The 21,295-nt window shown below is 34.1% G+C and overlaps 3 protein-coding genes across 4 annotated transcripts; 2 read left to right on the top strand and 1 right to left on the bottom strand.

Moving 5' to 3' along the window:
* Positions 1-1,265: 1,265 nt before the first annotated feature.
* LOC112509411 (spermine synthase-like) lies at positions 1,266-6,934 on the top strand. Of its 2 annotated transcripts, XM_025114355.1 has the most exons (11): positions 1,266-1,362; positions 2,393-2,641; positions 2,812-2,856; positions 3,400-3,476; positions 3,581-3,703; positions 5,507-5,611; positions 5,704-5,776; positions 6,161-6,232; positions 6,308-6,503; positions 6,589-6,709; positions 6,788-6,934. In XM_025114355.1, exons 2-11 carry the CDS (start codon positions 2,449-2,451, stop codon positions 6,845-6,847), a joined length of 1,065 nt encoding a protein of 354 aa, XP_024970123.1. In that variant the 5' UTR covers positions 1,266-1,362; positions 2,393-2,448; the 3' UTR covers positions 6,848-6,934. The 2 variants fall into 2 exon arrangements, with proteins under 2 accessions (XP_024970123.1, XP_024970122.1); XM_025114354.1 differs by having other exon boundaries at positions 6,161-6,503.
* Positions 6,935-8,146: 1,212 nt separating this feature from the next.
* LOC112508686 lies at positions 8,147-11,088 on the top strand. The gene is made up of 2 exons (XM_025113385.1): positions 8,147-8,259; positions 10,003-11,088. The coding sequence occupies exon 2, from the start codon at positions 10,096-10,098 to the stop codon at positions 11,086-11,088; it is 993 nt and encodes a 330-aa protein (XP_024969153.1). The 5' UTR covers positions 8,147-8,259; positions 10,003-10,095.
* Positions 11,089-13,112: 2,024 nt separating this feature from the next.
* LOC112508513 (polypyrimidine tract-binding protein homolog 2-like) lies at positions 13,113-18,795 on the bottom strand. Its single transcript, XM_025113154.1, has 11 exons — positions 18,674-18,795; positions 18,212-18,402; positions 17,895-18,104; positions 17,402-17,464; positions 17,241-17,314; positions 15,470-15,562; positions 15,257-15,314; positions 13,789-13,893; positions 13,627-13,708; positions 13,442-13,554; positions 13,113-13,373 (listed from the first exon to the last, which is right to left on the bottom strand). Exons 2-11 carry the CDS (start codon positions 18,395-18,397, stop codon positions 13,236-13,238), a joined length of 1,122 nt encoding a protein of 373 aa, XP_024968922.1. The 5' UTR covers positions 18,398-18,402; positions 18,674-18,795; the 3' UTR covers positions 13,113-13,235.
* Positions 18,796-21,295: the final 2,500 nt, after the last annotated feature.

Consider the following 21,295-nt stretch of genomic DNA (forward strand, 5'->3'; position numbering starts at 1 on the left):
ATTCTTGTCATTTGTGCAACAAATACAACTCAATCTCAACCGTCAATTTCATTTGATTAATATGTGATTTTATAGAGGTTTTGATTATTTCCTAATATAAAGTATTAATCATAATTAATGAACCGTATTCATCTTCTATAAATATTTAAATCATAATAAATGAACTCTAATCATTTCCATAAATATTTCAATTTATTGGTTTGCATTGGTTGTATAAATACGATAGGCTGTATTTGAAATAAACCATATATATATATAGGTGAGTTATTATACAACCCTTTACATTTATACAACCAATACAACTCAATTTCAACCGTCCATTTAATTTGATGAATATGCAATTTTATAGAAGTTTTGATTGTTTCCTAATATAAAGTATTGATCATAATTAATGAACCTTATTAATCTTTCATAAATATTTAAATCATAATAAATAAGCTCTTATCATTTTCATAACTATTTTAATTTATTGAGTTGCATTGGTTGTACAAATGTGATAGGTTGCATTTGAAACAAACTTTCTCTCTCTCTCTATATATATATATATAGAGAGAGAGGTGAGTTATTATGCAACTTTTTACATTTGTATAACCAATACAACTCAATCTCAACTGTCCATTTAATTTGATGAATATGTGATTTCATAAAAGTTTTGATTGTTTCCTAATATAAAGTATTGATCATAATTAATAAACTCTATTCATAAATCATAAATATTTATAAATATCTTAATTAATTAGATTATATTGGTTATACAAATGAACATGGTTACATTTGAAATATACTATATATATAAATATATATTATATATACCATATACCATATAGAGAGAGAGAGACTTTATTCTAATAAAAGAATTCCATAAAAATCATTAGCTTAGTAAAAGTTTATGTAAAAAGGAATTAAAGAAATCTTGACATGCCATCCATACAACTTTCCTTTTAATGGATTTAAGAAATATTCAATCATCATGTGGAAATATTTTTAAACAATTATTTATTCCATAATTAATTAAAAATATTATTTAATTTTCTTTTTGATTCTCGTTTTTTTTTTTTTACCAATTTTTATAGATTTAAATTTGAACCACGTGGAGGTAAAAAAAAAAAAAAGTTAAAAAGCGTTTCAGTTTAGTACCCACGTGAAACGTGTTTACACGCGTAAAAGGCTTTGAGGCAATCAGAAGGGCAAATTCGTCATTTCAAAAGATATCCAATCCCTGTGTTCGCGCGTGTGTATATATATGGTATATATTTATAAATACATATTGTGTATATGCTCCTGTCACGCCATTTTGATCGACAAAAGAAAACACCCAAATTCTGCGAGACACCGATTGACCGTGTGTTTGTACGTGTGTGGGTGAGTTCCATTCATCGATTCTCTTTCCCGCCATTAGAGTAGGTCATAATAGTAGATACTTGTTCACGTACTCGACTCCTAAATTACGTTTGTAGCTGTTATGAATCATGATTCATAGTTGTTTTCTGTTGAATCGACTGAATTTTATGCATTTGTTGACCTATTATTTCTTGTCATCGAATGTGTATGCTTATGATTATGATTACGGGTCGATTCATGAGGTATTTTCTGTGTTTAATATATTGTTTACTGTAGTGATTAGAATTTCAGTTAATATGATTGGTGTTCCCGCTCTATTCTTTTGATCGCTAGCTGTGTTTCTGATTCTTGCTCCCAATAAAGTTCTGTCAAAACCAAGAAGCTATAGAGTCGATTACAAAAAAAGTACTAGTTAATTTGAGTCAAGTTATCTTAGTTGTCGTCTGGTGGTTGTCGTTGTCGAGGAAAATTTGGTATTTGTTTATGTGTATATACCTTTTTTTGACTTAAAAAATATATCTCACATAGTGGTGTGGCACACACACATATACTGATATACATGTCTCATACAGAATCTTGATCTTCAGCTTCAATTTTTTAGCTGCTCTAAAAAGGTTTACTTTTTATGTCCCATCCTTCAATGGTGCCTGATCAAGTATCATGCAAGCCTATGATTTTGGATTAGATACATTTGGTTGCTTGATCAATTAATCTTTCCCTTTTGTAAACTAACATTGTAATGACAAACTTAGTCAAGTAAATCAGCAAAAAATACTTGCATTACTACTCCTTGTAAACGTTACGTTGGAAGTGTTCTCTGACTGTGGAACGGAAGGAGTACTATATATGCTTTAGTTTCTAAATTTTTTGACACCCTACTTAGTGATCGTAGAATAGAATCTGTTGTGTAAGTAATTTCCTTTCAAAGCAACCTCTTATGTCTCGGTCTATGATTTCTCATATTACTATAGTTGTTCTTGCCCTTCTTAACTATGATTTATACTCCTTCTCTATACTATTTTTATGTGAGTAATTTTAATTTGTTTATTAGTGTAACAACTCCATACTGGTGGTCAGAGGCTGAGCTGCGAAAGAGAAATAGAATATATGGAAGGAAACGTTGGAAGAGATAAAGAATCCCACGATACCATGGATCATAATGAGAATAATGAGGCTAATCAGACTACTATTCCTCCTTGTTGCTTGAAAGCCCGAGCTTTCTCCCCTGATGCTGAGCTTGAAGCCAACTGTCATGAAACAGTGGTTTCAGGATGGTTCTCTGTGCATCAGACTACATCTGGTCATTATCTTTTTCACTTTCGCATATATATGTTATCATATGTTATGTTAATACCTTCACTTTAGTTGAAGAAGGCTAGAGATTTTGCCGTTGTCTGTTAATACCTTTCTCAACAAGTGGTTTAATTAGTAATTGTTGACATATTGTGATCATTTTGTTACTAATTGCAGATAAAGTGGGCAAAAGAATGTACTTCAACAACCCCATGTGGCCAGGTATTCAAACTTAGGCTCTCCTTCAACGAGTCTTAGAGTGTCATAATTGGACCTTGAGTTATTTTTTATGATTTAAGTGTTCATTTCATGGAACAATGTCATTTTCTATTATTCTTGTGTTAAATATTTCAGCCTAGCAAAATCTACAGGATACAAACTACTGCTGGTTGGATAATAGATGCTGACCAAAGAATACTCTTAACTGCTCAATAATTACTTTACCAAAACGGAATTCAGTAAAGTTTTAAAATAAATAAGTACTTCCTAGGAAGCAAAACTTGGTCGTAACTCATAATTTTGTAATTGTGGACTGTGGAGCATGGCTCAGTAGCAACAGCTGATAGAGCAAGATGCTGGTGTTCAGTTTTCTGGCAAAATCTTGTGTGTATATAGGCCTTGTTAACAGTACTATGATCTTATTGAATGAAAAATATGGAGTAGTTCATTACTTTTTACCGGAATAACTATCCATATTTCAGTATTTTTCCTTGGGAAGAAACAGGAAGTAGAATATCCCATATTTAATAAATTTTCTGCTTGCAGGAGAAGCACATTCATTAGAAGTAGAAAATATTTTGTTCAAAGAAAAATCAGAGTACCAGGAGGTCCTAGTTTTTGAGGTATAAAATTTTGTTATCAGTCCCTAGTCTTGAGTTTATTTTAAGAATTAGTTCATCCTTAGACATCACAACATATATGCTGAAGCTGTTTGTTTGATTTGCAGTCTGCAACATATGGAAAGGTGCTTGTTCTTGATGGCATCCTTCAGTTGTCTGAAAGAGATGAGTTTGCCTATCAGGAGATGATAACACATCTTCCCCTTTGTTCCATCAAATCACCCAAAAATGTAATGACTTCAAACTAATAATTCAACGCTCTGTTTACTAATATTCTTGGATGCTTTTTGGAGTGCATAACACATTGCACTTCACAACCTCTTGACTTTAATGTTCTTCTACCACAAATTTGTAACCCCTACAGGTTTTTCTGGGTTTCTTGAAGTAAACTAATATTTTTTTGCATACATTGTTAAATATATTTCTTTCATTAATTACCATGATATGTGCCTTTGGGTGTAAAGGACTCGGGAATACATACCAGTTAAATAGCACATGGCATCAACCATTTAAGAGGTTGAAGACTTGCATATTGTTTTGAATTGATTTCTTTATCATATTCCAGGTAATTCCAGTTTCAGGAAATTCCTTGTGGTCTTGTACGTGCGTTTGACATGTGACTTTGCCTTTGTTGCATTTAATTCCAGTACAACTTTCCTATGCTCAGTAGAAGGCATAGGTTATACTGCACTTGAAGACCATCATATAGTTAATGTATCACACCTGGACTGGATATAGCTTATTTTGGTACTATGGATTTAACAAAGCAGCTAAAGGGAAACTAAACCCATTGACAGTCGACCCGGAAAGGGTTAGAGCTTTCAGTTATTGTAATTCGTCAAAAAAAATTATAGAGCATATTTACAAAAATACCAAGGAATAAGCAAAGATGGAAAACAAGTTTTACTTTTCAGATTGTCTTACAGTGGTTGGACCAGTGGTAGTTAAAGGAAGATGCTTTAATAAATATACTTACTTTCTTACAGATTCAGGTTAACATGATGATAATGTTGCAAGGGTTATGCACTCTAACTATCACTGTTTGAATGGGTTAAAGTTAAATGCCATTATAGTATCATATACTATCATGGGATCATGGTATGGATTTGCTTGGTCACGAGGACTAACCTTGGTAAGAAATATACCTCAGAGTGATTCAGTAGTAAAGTAAACTATATGCATGATTTTTTTGGTTGAATCTAACTTCTTAAGTGAAGATTGCAGCTAACGTAGATGAAAGTAGAGAAGGGCCATAGGGCTAAATGGGATTTCCATTTGGGCTCGAAGTTTCTAGGAGATTGATATTTTAGTTTTGCTAGAAGAAGTCTCAAGGAGACTTGGGCATGGTAGGTGGAAATGTTTGAGAAGCCTTTTTAGGTTAAATAGTATGAATCGTTAAGAAACGAAGTTCTTTTATCATTTAAAATGAATCAAGAGTTGGTTTCAGTTCAGTTAGTTTAAATAAATTCTTGTATTGGTTATATAGAATGGATCATTAAGAAAGCAAAGTTCTTTTACCTTTTATAATGATCAAATGTTGGTTTCAGTTCAGTTGGTGTTAAAAATTTATTGCCTTAATCAAATAATGTAATCCATATTTACTATTTGACTAGAATTGAGTGAATGGTGACCGGGTCTAAGCATTGTGCTTTTGAGTTCAGTAACTTGTTCCAGTGGAAAAAAAGTAGGAACTTGAACTACTTTCTTACCTTTTTATGATCTTCAACTTCTAGAAGTGCCAGATTATATTACCAAAACTAAATTAGAATTTAAAAACTCCATTAGTTATGTGCCAGATTTCGCACCATCAACTTGTTATTTTTTCCACTGCTTCAAGTAGAACTCTAACCAGTTACATTTAACGTATATAACTACTTATATCTCATTACCATTTAAGTTTCTGCCACTACTTAATTGTGAAATGCAGTAGACTGGTAAGGATCTCTCTGTTTCCTTTTCTGCTACTCTTGTATGATTATCTCTGTCTTGTATATGTAATGAATGTTAAAAGCCAACTTATGGGATAAATGCAGGTTCTGGTGGTGGGTGGCGGTGATGGTGGAGTTCTTAGGGAAGTTTCTCGTCACACCTCCGTAGAGCTGATTGATATATGTGAGATAGATAAGATGGTTATAGATGTATGTGCTGAAAACATATCCCGTCTCTGGTTATCAACTTTGCATTCTTGCTCTATCTTATGAATGATCGTTGTCTAATTCCTTGTTTGTAGGTTAGTAAGAAGTTTTTTCCGGAGTTAGCTGCTGGCTTCGAGGATCCACATGTTCATCTCCATATTGGTGATGGTAATACCAGTCTACAGCATATGATCTTTCGTTACTATTGTGATCATAGTTTCCCCATACAAGAACCTGACTTACTGATTTCAATTTGCTAACTGATATTGGAGCTACTTTTAGCTTATCGACCTTCTACAAAACTGACTTTAAAAATCTAACCCTCTAGAAATCAAGTTTTTATGGGGGCAGACTGTTTTACACCAGCGGCAGGTCAAATGAAGGTCATTCAAGTTTGTAAGGAGTAGTTGAACTAATGTCCACGTGGCATCACTTGATGAGCTCTTGTAAAACAGTTGGTTAGACTAATGTCCACCCACACATGCCATCTTTTTCCACATTAACATAGCGTCTTTGGGTCTTCCTAAATCTTTGTTTATTCAATCTTGACAGCTGTTGAGTTTTTACGGCATGTGCCCAAAGGAAAGTACGATGCCATTATTGTTGATTCATCCGATCCAGTGGGTACGTCGTGTGATCATTTTCTCAATAAAAAGAGGAGCAAATTTTCTACATGTCGTGACGTATTCGTTGTTGTAGGTCCTGCTCAAGAGCTTGTGGAAAAACCATTCTTTGAGATGGTGGCAAGGGCATTGCGACCTGGTGGTGTTCTTTGTAACATGGCAGAAAGTATGTGGTTGCACACTCATCTCATTCAGGATATGGTCTGCGCGTGCCGTGATATATTCAAGGGGTCCGTTCACTATGCATGGGCAAGCGTACCCACGTATCCTAGGTGCGTTTGCAATCGTTATCCGATCAATGCTTTATATTTTAATATTGTTATTAACTGGTTATATCATATATATATATGTATGCAGTGGTGTGATTGGGTTTATACTGTGCTCAACGGAGGGGGGTTCAGCTGTAGATTTTAAAACTCCTGTAAATCCCATTGAGAAGGTAGAGGGAGCAGCGGAGTTAAAATTCTACAACTCTCAGGTAATTTATAAAATTAACGTACGATGAAAACTTAACGTTGTTTGAGTTGTTATAAAGTATTTATGGTTTTGTGAACAGATGCATAAAGCTGCATTTGCGTTACCATCGTTTGTGCGGAAGCAGGTGAGCTGCCTTTGAAATAGAAGCTTCTAGAAGTGTAGTGTGTGTGTGAGAGAAGTTGGAGGTGGTGTTGTGAATATAGATTAAGTTATGGCTTTTATTATTATTATTATTATTATTATTATTATTATTTATTATTATATGGGAAATGTGAGACATATTTAATGTGATATTTAAAATATGTGGTTTGTGGTTTTATTAGCCTTTGCACCAAATGGCTGCTTTACTGGTAAGTTTGGATTGGACTCGTATTTGTGTGACGCTGGCAGAAAATTTAAATGTAAAAGTTCATACCATATAATCATATATTTAACATTTTTATTTAAACCTGTCCCTAATTAGGGGGACTTATATGGTAAAACTGAAACTTACCCTATTCAGTTAACCGAATAATTCAAAGCAATTTTGTTTTAAATGGGTTAATTCGGTTTTCGATTCTTTTTATACTTTTAGGAACCTTGGTTACCTCAATTGCTGAATTTATAACTGACTCTGATCACGTAATTAACTAATTATATAGAACGAAAAGGTTTTGAACAAAAATTAATCATATTTTGGTTTAAATGGAACTTTTTGAAATATATTTTCAAGAATAGAAACTAGATTACGTACTTGGCTTATTGAACATTTTTACGTTAAGTCAAGAATTTAAAAGCATAAAAGAAATTATAAAATGCTAGAAGGGTATTTGTACAATTTAGCGAGATACATCTCGATTTTAATGTTTTGTTTAATTCTATTATCTGTCGATGTTATAATACGGTTTTATGTGATTTTAAGAAAAACAATAATGTTTTTATTTTTGAATAAAATATAAATTTGAAGATATCTTAAAACTTAAAAAAAATGTATCGATATTAGTGTCAAATTAACTATTTAAATTTTTTTATTTTGTTGTGTAATTTCTTTAATTCAATTTTTTTATTATAATTTAATTTATGTTTAATAACGAATTTAATAATATATTTTTTTTAAATATAATAATTATGTATTCTATTAGAACACAGTGATTATCATAATAATATTTTATATTTTTTATGTTTACAGTGAAATGTTTATCAAGTATTTGATTATGTTTATATGTAATTAGTTATACGAATTCAAGCATGAATTTTTAATTATTTATATTTATGTATTATTTACTTGTAATTTTGAATTATAAGTAATATATATTAATAAACGATATTTTATATATAAAAAATAATTTTTATGAGTTTTTGTCAAATGATTAATGAATTATAATACCGTGTAGATTATCATTAAAATGGAATTTGCAAAATTAAATCACAGATTCCAACAATTGCGTTTCGCTTTTTATTGTTGGTTAGCCTCGTGATTTCAGGGGTTTTGATCAAAAAAATTGATTGGAAAAAGATGAAATCGTATAACGATTTGAATTTCTTCTTCATCTATCACTCTCGTTTCAACTGGTAATTACTGTTTTCTTCTCTCTTTTTCATGAATCTAAACATGTTATCATTCGTTACTCTAGGGTTTCGGCTTCAATCTAAAGTCTCGATTTCATTTGTATATCATCATCATTACGTCGATTCGTTTACAGCCATTGCAAGTTTCTGTAATTTGTATCGTTCTTTTTTTAAATTAATTTCTTTGTGATCGCTTCTTATGTTTATTAGCGGCTTTGCAAAATCCGCCAGCTTTGAGTTTGGTAGGTAATAATCGATTGTGTTGGTTTAGTTTGATGCGAGTTCATGGAACTGTTGTTAATCGCGAATATTTGAACAATATGGTCAATAGTTCATAGTCGTTAATTGCATTCATCTTCCTCGGATCATCATTATCAGTGTATTTAGGTTTGGGATTCTAATCTTAAAATGATGAGTATGCGATTAAACTTGATGAGATTCACGATTTTTGAAGTTACTAGATGTGATTCTCAAGACATGCATCGTTTCTAATTTGAAAAAATAAAACCGGTTCTGGTTCTGGTTCTGGTTCTGAAGCAAACTGAACAAAAACTATTTCAAAGAAAAATCTACAACTGAACCTGGTCCGGTCTAGTCATCTCTCATCTTGTCCAACTTGTAAGCCAATGCTTTAGCTTTCTATAATTCCACTAGTAATTCGGACACCCTTCTTCTTGATGATTATGGTCTTTAGGGCTTAGGAGTAGTGAAAGTATTGGATGTTTGAGGAGCTTACTCATGGCAGATTTTGCATCTTGCTTTTTGTATCTTCTTATATGTGGTCATCATCATAAATAGCCACAACAGTAAAAGTTACTTTATAGACACCGACTAAATTTTCCCACAAAATAGCCAAGAATCTGCAATGCATTTTTTCTTGCGGTTTCGCAGCTTGCAACTTTGGCTTGTTTTTTGTGCGTAGAACCAAGGGACTACAATACTGCAACTTGTAGGTTTTTAATGGTTTTTGCAGCGGGTCCTCTTTTTCACTCGATGTGTCGGATTTTGTCAGAAACTGCAAGGAAAAGCGCCTTGCGGTTTCTTGGCTATTTTGTGGGAAAATTTAGTCGGTGGCTATAAAGTAAATGTTTTTTTCATGATGTGTGGCCATTTGAGATGATAACCCTGTTATATGCGCTCTTTCGTTTCAATGTATCCTAGAGAAAGAAACATGCCCCTGAAGAAGATAAGCTTGAACCAAAACCCTTCCACCATTCTCACCATCATTTTCCGACTAACAAATTTCTTAATCTTTGCTTGTAATTACGGCCACCGAAGTCCCAATTCTTCAAAAATATTTCTTCTTGTGTTTCTTGGAACAAATGGTTACATTTCTTGTTAATTGAATATTATGGTACTTCAACATCATATGCACTTGTGAATGATAAGGATCAGGTTTTGGGAATCTGGATGACAGTTCCCTATTTCATGATAGTTGGAACAACTGTGATGCTTTGTAAATGGTTTTCACTTTTTCTTCACTCATTTATATGTAAAAAGGTTGTTTCCTGATTCTCTGTGTTATTATTTTTTCATAACTAGCTTTTCAAATTTTTATCATGTCTGTTTCTCTCTTGTTGTTACACTTTTCACAAACTAAGAGTGTTCATGGAAACAGCCGCTCTACTCTTTGGTGTAGATGTTAGATCTGTGTAGATCTTACCCTTCCAGACCCCACCTCAGGTGGGATATTACCGGGTTCATTTGGTTTGGTAGTTTTTTTTCCTGATTTTTGGTCTACCTCAGGTATGTTTCTTGAATGCTATACAAAAATAAAGGCCTCCCGCTTTTGTGCTTGCTCTTTTTCACTATTTTCATTGAGAATCCGCATTAAAGGTCATGGAATGCAATAGAGATGAGGCTATCAGGGCAAAAACCATTGCAGAGAAGAAATTGGCAGAAAAAGATTTTGCTGGTGCAAAGAAATTTACTTTGAAAGCTCAATCCCTATATCCTGAGCTCGATGGTATATCTCAGATATTGATCGCTCTTAACGTGTATATCTCCTCGGAGAACAAGGTAAATGGGGAGTCAGATTGGTATGGGGTACTTGACGTAAAACCCTCTGATGATGAAGAAACAATCAGGAAACAGTACAGGAAGTTGGCACTCATGCTCCATCCCGACAAGAACAAATCAGTGGGTGCAGATGGTGCGTTTAAGATACTTTCGGAGGCATGGAGTTTGTTGTCTGATAAGGCTAAAAGATCGGTGTATGACCAGAGGAGGAACTCGAGAGGATTTCATCAAAAGGTTAAGCTTTCACCTCAAAGTGGGCGTCCGTCAACATCCCCATCCCCTGGTGTCAATGGAGTTTACAGAGCAACTTCAAAGCCGAATAACTGGAATAGTGGCACCACTACTCGGTCAGGGCCAGGGTCAGTTCCACATCGAGCTCCTCCTCCTCATCCGCCACCACCACCGCCTCCGCCTACGGTGGTTCATGACTATGCGTGTGATACATTTTGGACTGTTTGCCGGATATGCAAGATGCATTACGAATATATGAAGGTGTACGTGAACCGTACCCTTCTTTGTCCCAATTGTCAGAAGCCTTTTCATGCTGTGGAGATGGCACCACCGATCAATTTTCCAAAGGCAGGCCAGTCTCCTCAGTCATGCGGTGCTGAGAATTCGAAGAACGGAAGCAGTGCAGGTGGTGCTTCAGCTTCAAGAACACAGGTGGATATAAAAGCTGGAAAGGAGAGGAAGAAGAAAGAAGGTGAACAGACATCGAAAAGGAGAAAAGGGGAAGGCGAGGGACAATCAAAGACGAAGATGGCATCATCTGCAAGAGAGCACAACAAGTGTATCCCAATGAAGAAAAGATGAAGGCATATATATATATATATATATATATACATATATATATATATATATATATTCTAGTAATGTAAGTTTAAGCAGACTTTGTTTTGCAAAGGACGTGGTGGATGTTTGTTTGATGATGAGGACAAATGGGGTTTTGGTTTCAAAAGTAGGTTTGTTAGGCTAAAGAAATTTATTGCATTCTTTGTTGGTATGATTTGGGCCTTTTGTTTTTTTTCCAATGGATTTTAGGTGATATAATGTGGAAGTGGAACATGGTAACCTATCCTATCTATGGACTGCCTGCATCAACTCTTATAACTATCGTTGGAACACAAATCTATACTCCCCTTAGTCCCTTATAAAGTAAATTTATAAGTCTTAAAAATAAATTTTAATGCACAAAGTATTATACATTTATGTATAAAGTCTTAAAAATAACTTATAATGCATTAAGTACTATTATTTTATGCATTCAATCATAAAATCTTTTAATCTACAATTAAAATAACATATAGTACAAGTTACCAATGCATATTATTACCTTTTTTTTCATGTTCTCAAGATATTTTTGACACTTTTCACTCATGCATTCACCTTCTCATACCTCTATGTCTTCTTCCCATCTCCCAATGTGAGATTCAAAATTAAATTCAACATAAATTATTAAAAGTTCTCTCATTCATCTCTTATTCAATTGCTCTAGAACTTTCAGTCTCGCTCTCGATCTCTTGATTTTTTGTTCTTGGTATAAATCGAACACATTTGTAGAGTCGTTTAAATATGTTGGATTTTAAATATATTGGATTTTAAACTGTCATATAATTTTTTTTCATCGATAGACTGTAATTGGAACCATAATTATTTATTCAAATTGTATTAATATGTAAAGACCAAGTGTAACTTATATCATCGTTAAATCTTCTCTAATAAAACCAATAAAACTTCAAAACCGTTAAAATTTATAGCTCCCGCCGCATTGTGTGGGTACACAACTAGTATTAAAATATGCAAGGAGTTGTGTGTAAATATTATGCATTTTCTTTATTATATACATGTCATTGTTTATTTTGTTTTACTCAAAAGGTAAAGAAATATTATTAAAATAAAATAAAAAATTATTAACCTGGATATCCAATCCGTTAAGCGAGCCGACTAATCTCAAGACGACCACTTGCTTTGCAAATAGACTGTTGTCACTACATTTGCACCTCCATGACCACAATAAGATTTTTATTCCTCCTTGGATTTATATTTATTAATGCAAGAAGCATGATTTTCTATACTAATTTCAATGCATTTCACTTCCATTAGCTTAAACGTATGGAGTAAGATAGAAGAGTTCTTAGAGAGTATCTCCAATATGTTTCCTACATCCGCATTTTAATCATTAAAGGAAGTAAAAGAAACACGACTTCAATCACACTTTGCCTTTAATTTATATTATTTTATTGTTATTTATTTATTTATTTATTGATAGATAGAAAAAGGTAAATTACATCTATAAAAGTTCATAAAATATTATTAAAACAATTATTATAAAGAGCATTCACAAGTTTATAAAAGATTCCCTTTGTTAGATTTAAAATATTATCACATTCCTCCAAAATCTGTAAAACAAACGCCATTGGAAATGTTGTTAACATATCTATTTCCATAATAATACTTAACCCTCATCATATCGATCAATGTTCTCTAATAATTATCTAGACGAAGTACCCTCAAATGTGTAACTCAATTGGTAAAGAGATCCAACTATAACCACAAGGGTGGTGTCTGATTGGTTTGAGTTTGGCTCCAAAGGTCAAAAGTACCAGAAGCTTCAGGTTCAAATCCAAAGAGAAATAAAAATCCCCTTGTGGCCACGGAGGTTCAAATGCGGTGACTCCGGACCATCTGCAAGACAGGTGGTCGCCCTGGGATTAGTCCGCTCGCATAGCGGATTGGTTATCCAGGTTAATAAAAAGAAAAGAAAAAGAACTGGCTACTCAAAGGAAGAGAGAGAGAGAGAGAGAGAGAGAGAGAGAGAGAGAATTTATTTGAAAATTTGAGTGATATTTTTTGAATTTTAGGTTTTGGGTGTATTATGAGAAAATTAGTTCTCATAAGTAAAACTGAAAAAGACAAGAATTGGCAGCATACATCCATGATAAATAGAAAATATTTGGCTATTATTGTTGTTGGTAATGGAGGAAGTGATGAGAAGGAGATGGCATCATGTATGGCTGATGACCCCATCCTCCATTGTTATTCACATTGTATTGGACACAGTTCAACATTGTGTAGTCTCTACTCCGATCGTTGTTCACCTGCACCAACAAAATCACGAGTCAACTCAACTCAACTCAATTCTATCAATAACAACCAACATTCTTACCTTAATACTAAGATCCGTGTGCCGAGAATACGAAATGTGAAGCTCGCAAAACCCTCCATCATATATGCAATGTCCTTCCAACGCTTCCTTTGCAACAATCGCCCTCTCAACATCTGCACGGACCCCCGACCCATCAACGGTGCTACACTAAAGATGGAAAACTGAAATCGGTCCATGTAACTCACCAGGATACTGAATTAAAGCTTGAACACCTCCGTTCTTATCAAACATGGCAATCTTCAAGACCGGACCAAAAGCAGAAAACACCTAATACAAAAAACCCATGAAGTAGGATATTTAAAATGATGCATAGTTAAATATGAGACTGTAAAACACCATAAAGATACCATGTGTAAGACGTCCAAGGTGACAGCATACTGCATATTCTCGATAGAAGCAAGAAGAACATTACTCTCAGATTCGAGTTTCTTCCCATCTAATCCCACACTGAACTGCAATCAGGACAAATGGTTACCATGAAATCTCTAAAGACACGTAACAAGTGACTCAAGGATGAAAAGATAGTAATTCAATAAACCCACTTCAGGGTTCTAATTTGATGCAAGAGATGCATTCCAGAGTCGGTGCAAAAGTCCGTCTTACTCTCTATATGATCGAAATAGATGTAATTGACCAACACAGATCACCATGCTTTGGTTTTACATTAGTGCATTGATCTTGTTCTCGACTCTTGTTCAGTTATTTGTTCTTTTGATAGAATTATCAAAAGGGTCGGTTTCAACTTCTGGAAATAACAGGTGCATCCAAGGGTTATTTTCCCTAATTTGAAAGGTTTTATTCGAGTTTCTTGGTATATCTTTTAGAAATAAGAAAAAACATAATGAAATCTTACATTTTATTAGACTGGAGTAGTAGTTTCATTTATTTGATAACACTTTGGATTTACTCAGCTGTGCTACCGTTTTGTTTCTTCATTACTTCTGTCGGACAAGCGGAGCTGTTATGGTTTTCTTGGGTACTTTCTTTTGATTACTGATAGTATAATGGCACTGATGCCTTGGTTTGTCCCTGCATTTAATTTGAACATTCATTTTTTCCTGTGCCCAGTTATTGGCGATTTCATGTTTATCCATTGTACCTATGCACTCCTTTGCCTTATTAAGTATAAAAAAACTGCAATCCTTCTTTAGCACTCAGGATGTGATGCTGGAAGATAGGGATCACAAACATTAGACGTGTCTTCGATTGTCTTGAGATGCTTGGGAATTTGCTTGCTTTAGTTGATGATTTCGATGCTTGGGGCCTTTGTCTTTTGGTTTCTTTAGCCTCTTGGTTGAGTTTGAGTTTTTAATCTTGTGGAGTAGAAAATTAATCTGTTCCCCTTCTGAAGTTGACTTTTGGTAACTTGATATCTTCTTATATAGGGTGTTAGTCATTTAGTTTTGATGGTAATAAGGTTTAAGGTCAATACACACACGGAAATCAGTTTTTTTGCCGTTACTTATAATGCGTCTCCAATCTCCTTAAAGTGTACAGTGTTTGCAGCCTTGTCATAATTCTCAAGTCTCAACTCAAGTATTGGTTGTGGTTTTTATTCATGTTGGTTTCTGCAGTAGCTATGGAGGCAAAATGCATGTAATGTATGTTAACTCAAATGCAGTTCTTGTGAATCGCGTGTATTGTTGTAAATTCAATTCACTTGGCTTTTCCCTTCTAATTCAATCCCTCCTATTCGCTTTTATGTGCCTCTTAGTTTTTTATGTTGTTTTCTATTAAATGACACTACAGCCAAGACGTTTTATGAAGATCAATTGACACACACATAACCACCATATAGCTGATTTATGTGTTTACCTGACCAGTAGCATCTATTGCTGAGGAAGCGACAGGAAGCAGAGGGTTAGTATAGTCCCTGAACCAATAGATATCATATTAAAATTATAGCCAAAAGACCGTAGCAAAATCAAAATTAAGACCATAAGGCAAATCAATCAGAAAGAGGTATGCAGCCCCCCATAATGTAGACTAAGAAACTAGAAACTAGAAAAACTTGACAACTGATTCTACCTGCTACGATGACTCTGGAATTTTACACTCAAATCTGTATGTGCAGAATATGTGATTTTAAGGGAGCATGGGCCCAACTCGGGGATCAAATACCTGGCAAATGTGGACTCAAAAGTCAGTCAGAACATCCAAGGACATAACCACAGGTAAATATATAAAGGAACAGTCCATGAGCCACAATGTTGATAAATTGGAGGTATGTTGATCCTTAATGAAATGCATGATGTTCAAGGAACTATGATCAATGGTATTTGTGCAATACAAGTACAATCAGATGCCGACATGGGTACATGTTCAAAGAAGTAAAGGGATCAGGGGTTCAAGTCTCACCAAGCGAGAAGTGTGTATGAGTTCAATTTCACTTCAAAAAAAAGTAAAGGGATCAGAAAGAGGACAGCACCAAAGTAGTTGATATTCGAAGGGGAAGATATAAAAGTACCATTTTTGCCATATTCACATGATCACATCACACAAAAACGAAATGGCCCCTTTCTTCCAGTCACCCATCCTTCCAACTCTGGTGCTAAAAATAACAAATGCCACTTCTCAAACAAAGAGGAAAGAGCATAGAAACAGAACTGAGCAATAACAGGCATGTGAAAATAGGAGATAAAGCAGAAGTATCATGTTGTAAGGTGCATGCATGTATCACCTGAACTTTCACCTACTTAGCCACAATGCATCTAGGCCCGAACACTAAATATGGTTTGTTATGAAACAAAATGGATTAACAAATTGCACAAAAAGGATGAGAGCAATCAAGCTGAATGATTAATTGACAGCAAAATTAAATAGAAACTAGCAATTTGAGAGGCTAGACAACACTTTTCTGCATAAACCTTCTATCCCCTTCCCCTCCCTTTTATAATACTTGGTAAACAATCTATTCTACATATTACCCAAATGACCCTTCTCCTATTGTAATTTCTCCAAGGTCAACTAGGTAATTCGGTGACCCTTCCTTCTCCTATCGTAATTTCTCTCTTCTCTTCTCTTGGTAATTCCTTCCCTCGATCCCCTCTTTTCTCCTTTTTATTCCTTCTTCATTTCTGATTGTTGTCATGACCATGAGGCTGTCATGGTTAAGATTAGGAATTTTTCCGTGGACAGCCTCTTCGTCAGTCGTGATAAATCCTCCAATTGTGATCTTCGAAGGTGGAGAACCGCCTGGATTTGGTGGGTTAGCGATGTGGGAACCTGCTTTGGATAGAGTGGCATGTACCTCTTCACAAATAGTATAATGAAATTTAGCATTCCCCGTCACGATCTGGTCATGCATTTGTTACTGAATCTCAAAAATGGTGTATCGAACTCCAATTGCCCCCTTCTCCATGACTTTTACCCTCTGTGAGATCATACTCATAAACATGGATTTGGAACTACTCTGATACCAATTTGTTATGAGCCAAGATGGATTAACAAATTGCGGACATAGGATGAGAACAATCCCGCTGAATGATTGATTGACAATAAAATTGAAGGGAACTAGAAATTCGAGAGGCTACACTCTCCCCTAAAGGGACTGAATAATTTTCTGCATAAACCTTCTACCCCTTCTCCTCCCTTTTATATACTTAGTAACCAATTTATTCTAGATATTACCCAAATACCCAGCTGCTAACAGACTAATTCCCAAAATCACTGAATTACCCCTTTTATCCTCTTCTAGAATGCCTAAAACATATTGCTGGGCTTGGCCTTGTAAGTGAGTGCATAACACGGTTCCAGAAAAAAAAAAGACACCCCAAGCCAATAGTTACATTCAAATGACCTGGGAATGCTTCTTCCATCAAGCGCTTCCTTCGCAGAGGATGCAGTTTCTGAGTCCGAAAACTGCACTAGAGCCTGAAAAGCAATCATATACTACATGTTCATATCACAAGCGTCACGTTAACAAATTGGATAGAAAAATTCCTACACCATTTCACACACCTGGAATCCGGCCGTTTTCTCAAAGGTTGTAATTTTATGCACAAACCCAAATGCAGAGAACACCTAAAAAATTGACATTGAACAATTATTTACAGGAAGAAGCCATATAACTATACAACAGATAGTTATCGAAGGATTTTATATTTACTGCAGCACAGACCATACAGAAACAAAAGAGATAGATAGGGAAAGGAAAGAAAAACAAAAGAAATTATCCTGAACTCTTAGAATGGTAGGAATGGGAAGAGATGAGGATGAAGAAAGGAAGAGCCGGTGTTAAGGGAAGGAGAAAAGGAGACAAACACACATTTCTCTATACCCACAAGCAATAAGCTTCCATTGAAGACATTTTCTTGACATGGGACTGCTGATCCATTTAGATTTCACGTCAAAAATAAGGCTAAGCAAGCATGTCCCAACAACCGAATGCCATTAACATCCTTCTATAATTTACCTCCTTAGATCAAGCAATGTGTGTAATGTGATTACTTACCAGATGTAAGACATCAATTGTGACTAGGCGTGCATCATTGCCCTCGATAGTTACCAAAAGCACATTTCCAGCAACATCTGCAGTGGTTTTATTATTCACAATTTCTTGCCTGTTTGAATATTGTAGGTAGACTGTTTTCCCTCGAACCTGAGCTGGTTCTGATGATGAAGCATAATATGAAATCATTGCAATAGCTTGATTTAGTTCTGCCTATAAAACATTACAACGCATGAAGCAACATGTTAAAAAACAGGCAAGGAAAATAAAAAATCAAAAAGATTTACTGGTCATTGATTCCAATCTTCCATAAAACTTACAAATTCAATAAATGCCTGATTTCTGTTTGCTCCAACATTACACTTTGTGTTAACAACTTTACCAAATGGTTTCCCAAGCTCAATTAGCTCCTCTTCGGTGCACTCCCATGGCAAGTTCCTCAGATGAAGAACCTTCGATGGCGGTTGTGTGTATCTAAATTGAGGCTGACTGGAAACAGATGCCATTTACACTGTAGACCCAATTATAAAACAACATGATTAATTGATAAAATCATCTATATCCAAACGATTGAACATACACAGTGTGATTTCATATTCATAAAGACCCTAAAACTTTTACGTGAGAATTGAAAGCGTTAGTGATATCTTAATAAATCAATATGATAATTGAACAAGTAACAATTGCATAAAGAACAACATGACTTGTGTGGATTCTGAATCATTTTGGAAATAGAATCATGAAATTAGGTTAGGAGAAATCGAAAGTAGAAGCGAGAGTACCTTGATGGAGACTAGAGAATTGTTGGTGTTGTCAAAATCTAGGGTTTGAAAGGCAGACGAATGGTGGAAACAAGAAGAAATGGGTTTGATTCAGATCGAAGAGCATTCCAGGAGGGAGGGGATAGAAATGAAATTAGTAGCCATGTAACTGATCGAATCATGTCGGTTAATCAACCACGATGGTGGTGCAACTTGGTACGGAGCGTGGGATCTTTTGTAAAAACAATTTCTTTTAATATTTTGTTGTGTCATCGGTAATAAATACTTTTTAGTATTTAGATAAATAATTTATATTGATACCAAACTTGTAATAAGAAGTTTTTGAAAAAGTTAAAACATTTTAATTTATAATAAGTTGATAAACATTTTTATAGAAAAACATAAATTGTTCCAAATAAGCAATCACAAACACTCCATTAGAAGCGTTAATATCTTTTATGTATCACTAGTTGTATACCCGCGCAATGCGGCGAGAGCCATGAATTTTAATGATTTTGAAGTTTTACTGGTTTTATAAGACAAGATTTAACGATGATATATGTTACACTTGGTCTTTAYATRYTAAWACAATTTGAATAAATAAGAGTTATGGTTCCAATTACAGACTATCGATGAAAAAAATTGTATGACAGTTTAAAATCCAATATATTTAAAATCCAACATATTTAAAYGACTYCACAAATGTATTCGATTTACACCAAGAGCAAATAACCAAAAAACTTGAGTTTTAAGATAAACACTCAAAACCAATAAAGAAAACTACAAATTTGACAGATCATAAATCATGAAAAGACAAAAAAGATGGGTTTTAGAATGAAATTTCAACTGTTTACCCTCTTTCTTGTCCAGAAGCTCAGATTAAGGTTGAATTAATACATGTATATATATATATTTCAAAAAAACCCAATAACATATTAATTTAGAACATATTATACAGTGCAATTTTGGACGGCCTAATCCCAAAATGTATAACATATATATAAATAAATAACTATAAAAGTATAAATCGTAAACATTAAAAATATTTTTTTACATTATATATAATATATAATAATATAATTAAGTAAAAAACTGAATGTATTAACGAGACGATTATAATGATGTAACTTGTTAAAATAAAAATGTATTTTTTTAAACATGTTTTATTTGATATACGATTATGTATGTTAATTTGATAAAGGTTTAAAATAAAAAATTTAAAAGTAAGGACGTAAAGTAATTAATTAACTAATTATAGGGATATAAAATGTAAATTTAAAATTATAATTTTTTAAAAAATCCGTTGAATGTGAGAGGTTAATGTATGTGAAGGGGTGAGTGTATGTGAGGAGAGAAGGCGTGAAAAAGTGAAAAGGGTATCTTGATCATTTAGAATTTTAAGACTTTAAGACTTTTGATGAATTTGCTTAATAAGATAGTATAGATAAAATAAGTAGTCTTATATTCAGCCGTTTGATTGTATACCCGACATGACTTTAAACAGATTCTAAACGTTTTCGAAAACAGATCTCAAACAAAGCGATCGAACAAATTGATAATACGAGAAATGTGAGTATAAATTTATATGATAAATGTTTTATCCTAACTCGATTGGCACCTTAAGTAATACTTCTACTATCTTACAATGTACCCTTACTGAATCCTTCTAGACGGAGACGAAAGGACTGATCAAAATCAGTTTCTAAACAGATTTTAAACGTCCTCACAACAGACCTTAAACAATCCTGAAAATGCTTCGAAACAGGCTCCAATCAGCTCCTATGGACTTGCACTCGATAACAACACTATATAGTTGTTGTTTTGGAAACAAAGACTTGATAAATAGCTTCAATAATTTATTGGTTGAAACCAAATTCTCACTTACGAGACCTGTACTACTGCAATGGTCTATAATTGTATGTTTGATACATTGGATATGACAGAATATAATAGAGATCTTCATTTTCGTGTTTGGTATGACTTTTATGTAAAACAAACAAGAACATAGTAGAACATACTTATTCCATCATATCCCGTGGAACAAGTTGGAACCACGGACGGACCTATGTATGTGGTATAGTGACGGGTGTCGAGTCCGGCAAATTATAAAATTTTATAAAATAAGCCTATTATCTCTAAAACACACTTGTAATAGCGATAAGTAGGGTCGTCTCCTCAAGGACTCGGTATTAACCGTAAACCCAAGACGTAATCTCGTGCAAATTYATTAACATTAAAACAATATATATAAAAAGGGGGGGGGGGGGTTGGATGATTTATAAACAGCCTAAATATGCAAAATAAATTGAGAGCTTAAACAATAATGAATAAATTCTAGTGATGAGTATAACTAGTTCTTTATCAAATCATGTATCATTGACTTGTATAAAAACATTTTCTTAATAGATTTTAGACCGGCCGTGAGTGTCGACACGCGCCAAACACTCCGCTTGTCCTTATAATTAAACTAACATGAGAAGCTCGATAGATTAGTTCCTAATTGATTAAGTTGATTCTAGTCACGGACGTAAAATTCAACCTACCAATCGCCTTACGCAATAAACAAGCACCAATCCTAACTAATGAACGGACGCCCGAACATTTAAGCTAGATTACACAGTCCTATAATGCAACCCAATAAAC

Source organism: Cynara cardunculus, assembly GCF_001531365.2.
Source record: "Cynara cardunculus var. scolymus isolate 2C chromosome LG 3, CcrdV1, whole genome shotgun sequence".
Lineage (NCBI taxonomy): Eukaryota > Viridiplantae > Streptophyta > Magnoliopsida > Asterales > Asteraceae > Cynara > Cynara cardunculus.

Coding starts and splice junctions, on each gene's coding strand:
- LOC112508686 (XM_025113385.1), top strand. CDS start 10,096: ATGGAATGCAATAGAGATGAGGCTATCAGGGCAAAAACCATTGCAGAG.
- LOC112508513 (XM_025113154.1), bottom strand. CDS start 18,397: ATGGCATCTGTTTCCAGTCAGCCTCAATTTAGATACACACAACCGCCA. Junction 15,563..17,240: donor GATGGAAGAAGCATTCCCAG/GTCATTTGAATG, acceptor CACATTTGCCAG/GTATTTGATCCCCGAGTTGG. Junction 13,374..13,441: donor ACACGGATCTTAGTATTAAG/GTAAGAATGTTG, acceptor TTGTTGGTGCAG/GTGAACAACGATCGGAGTAG.
- LOC112509411 (XM_025114354.1), top strand. CDS start 2,449: ATGGAAGGAAACGTTGGAAGAGATAAAGAATCCCACGATACCATGGAT. Junction 2,642..2,811: donor TGTGCATCAGACTACATCTG/GTCATTATCTTT, acceptor TACTAATTGCAG/ATAAAGTGGGCAAAAGAATG. Junction 6,504..6,588: donor AGCGTACCCACGTATCCTAG/GTGCGTTTGCAA, acceptor ATATGTATGCAG/TGGTGTGATTGGGTTTATAC.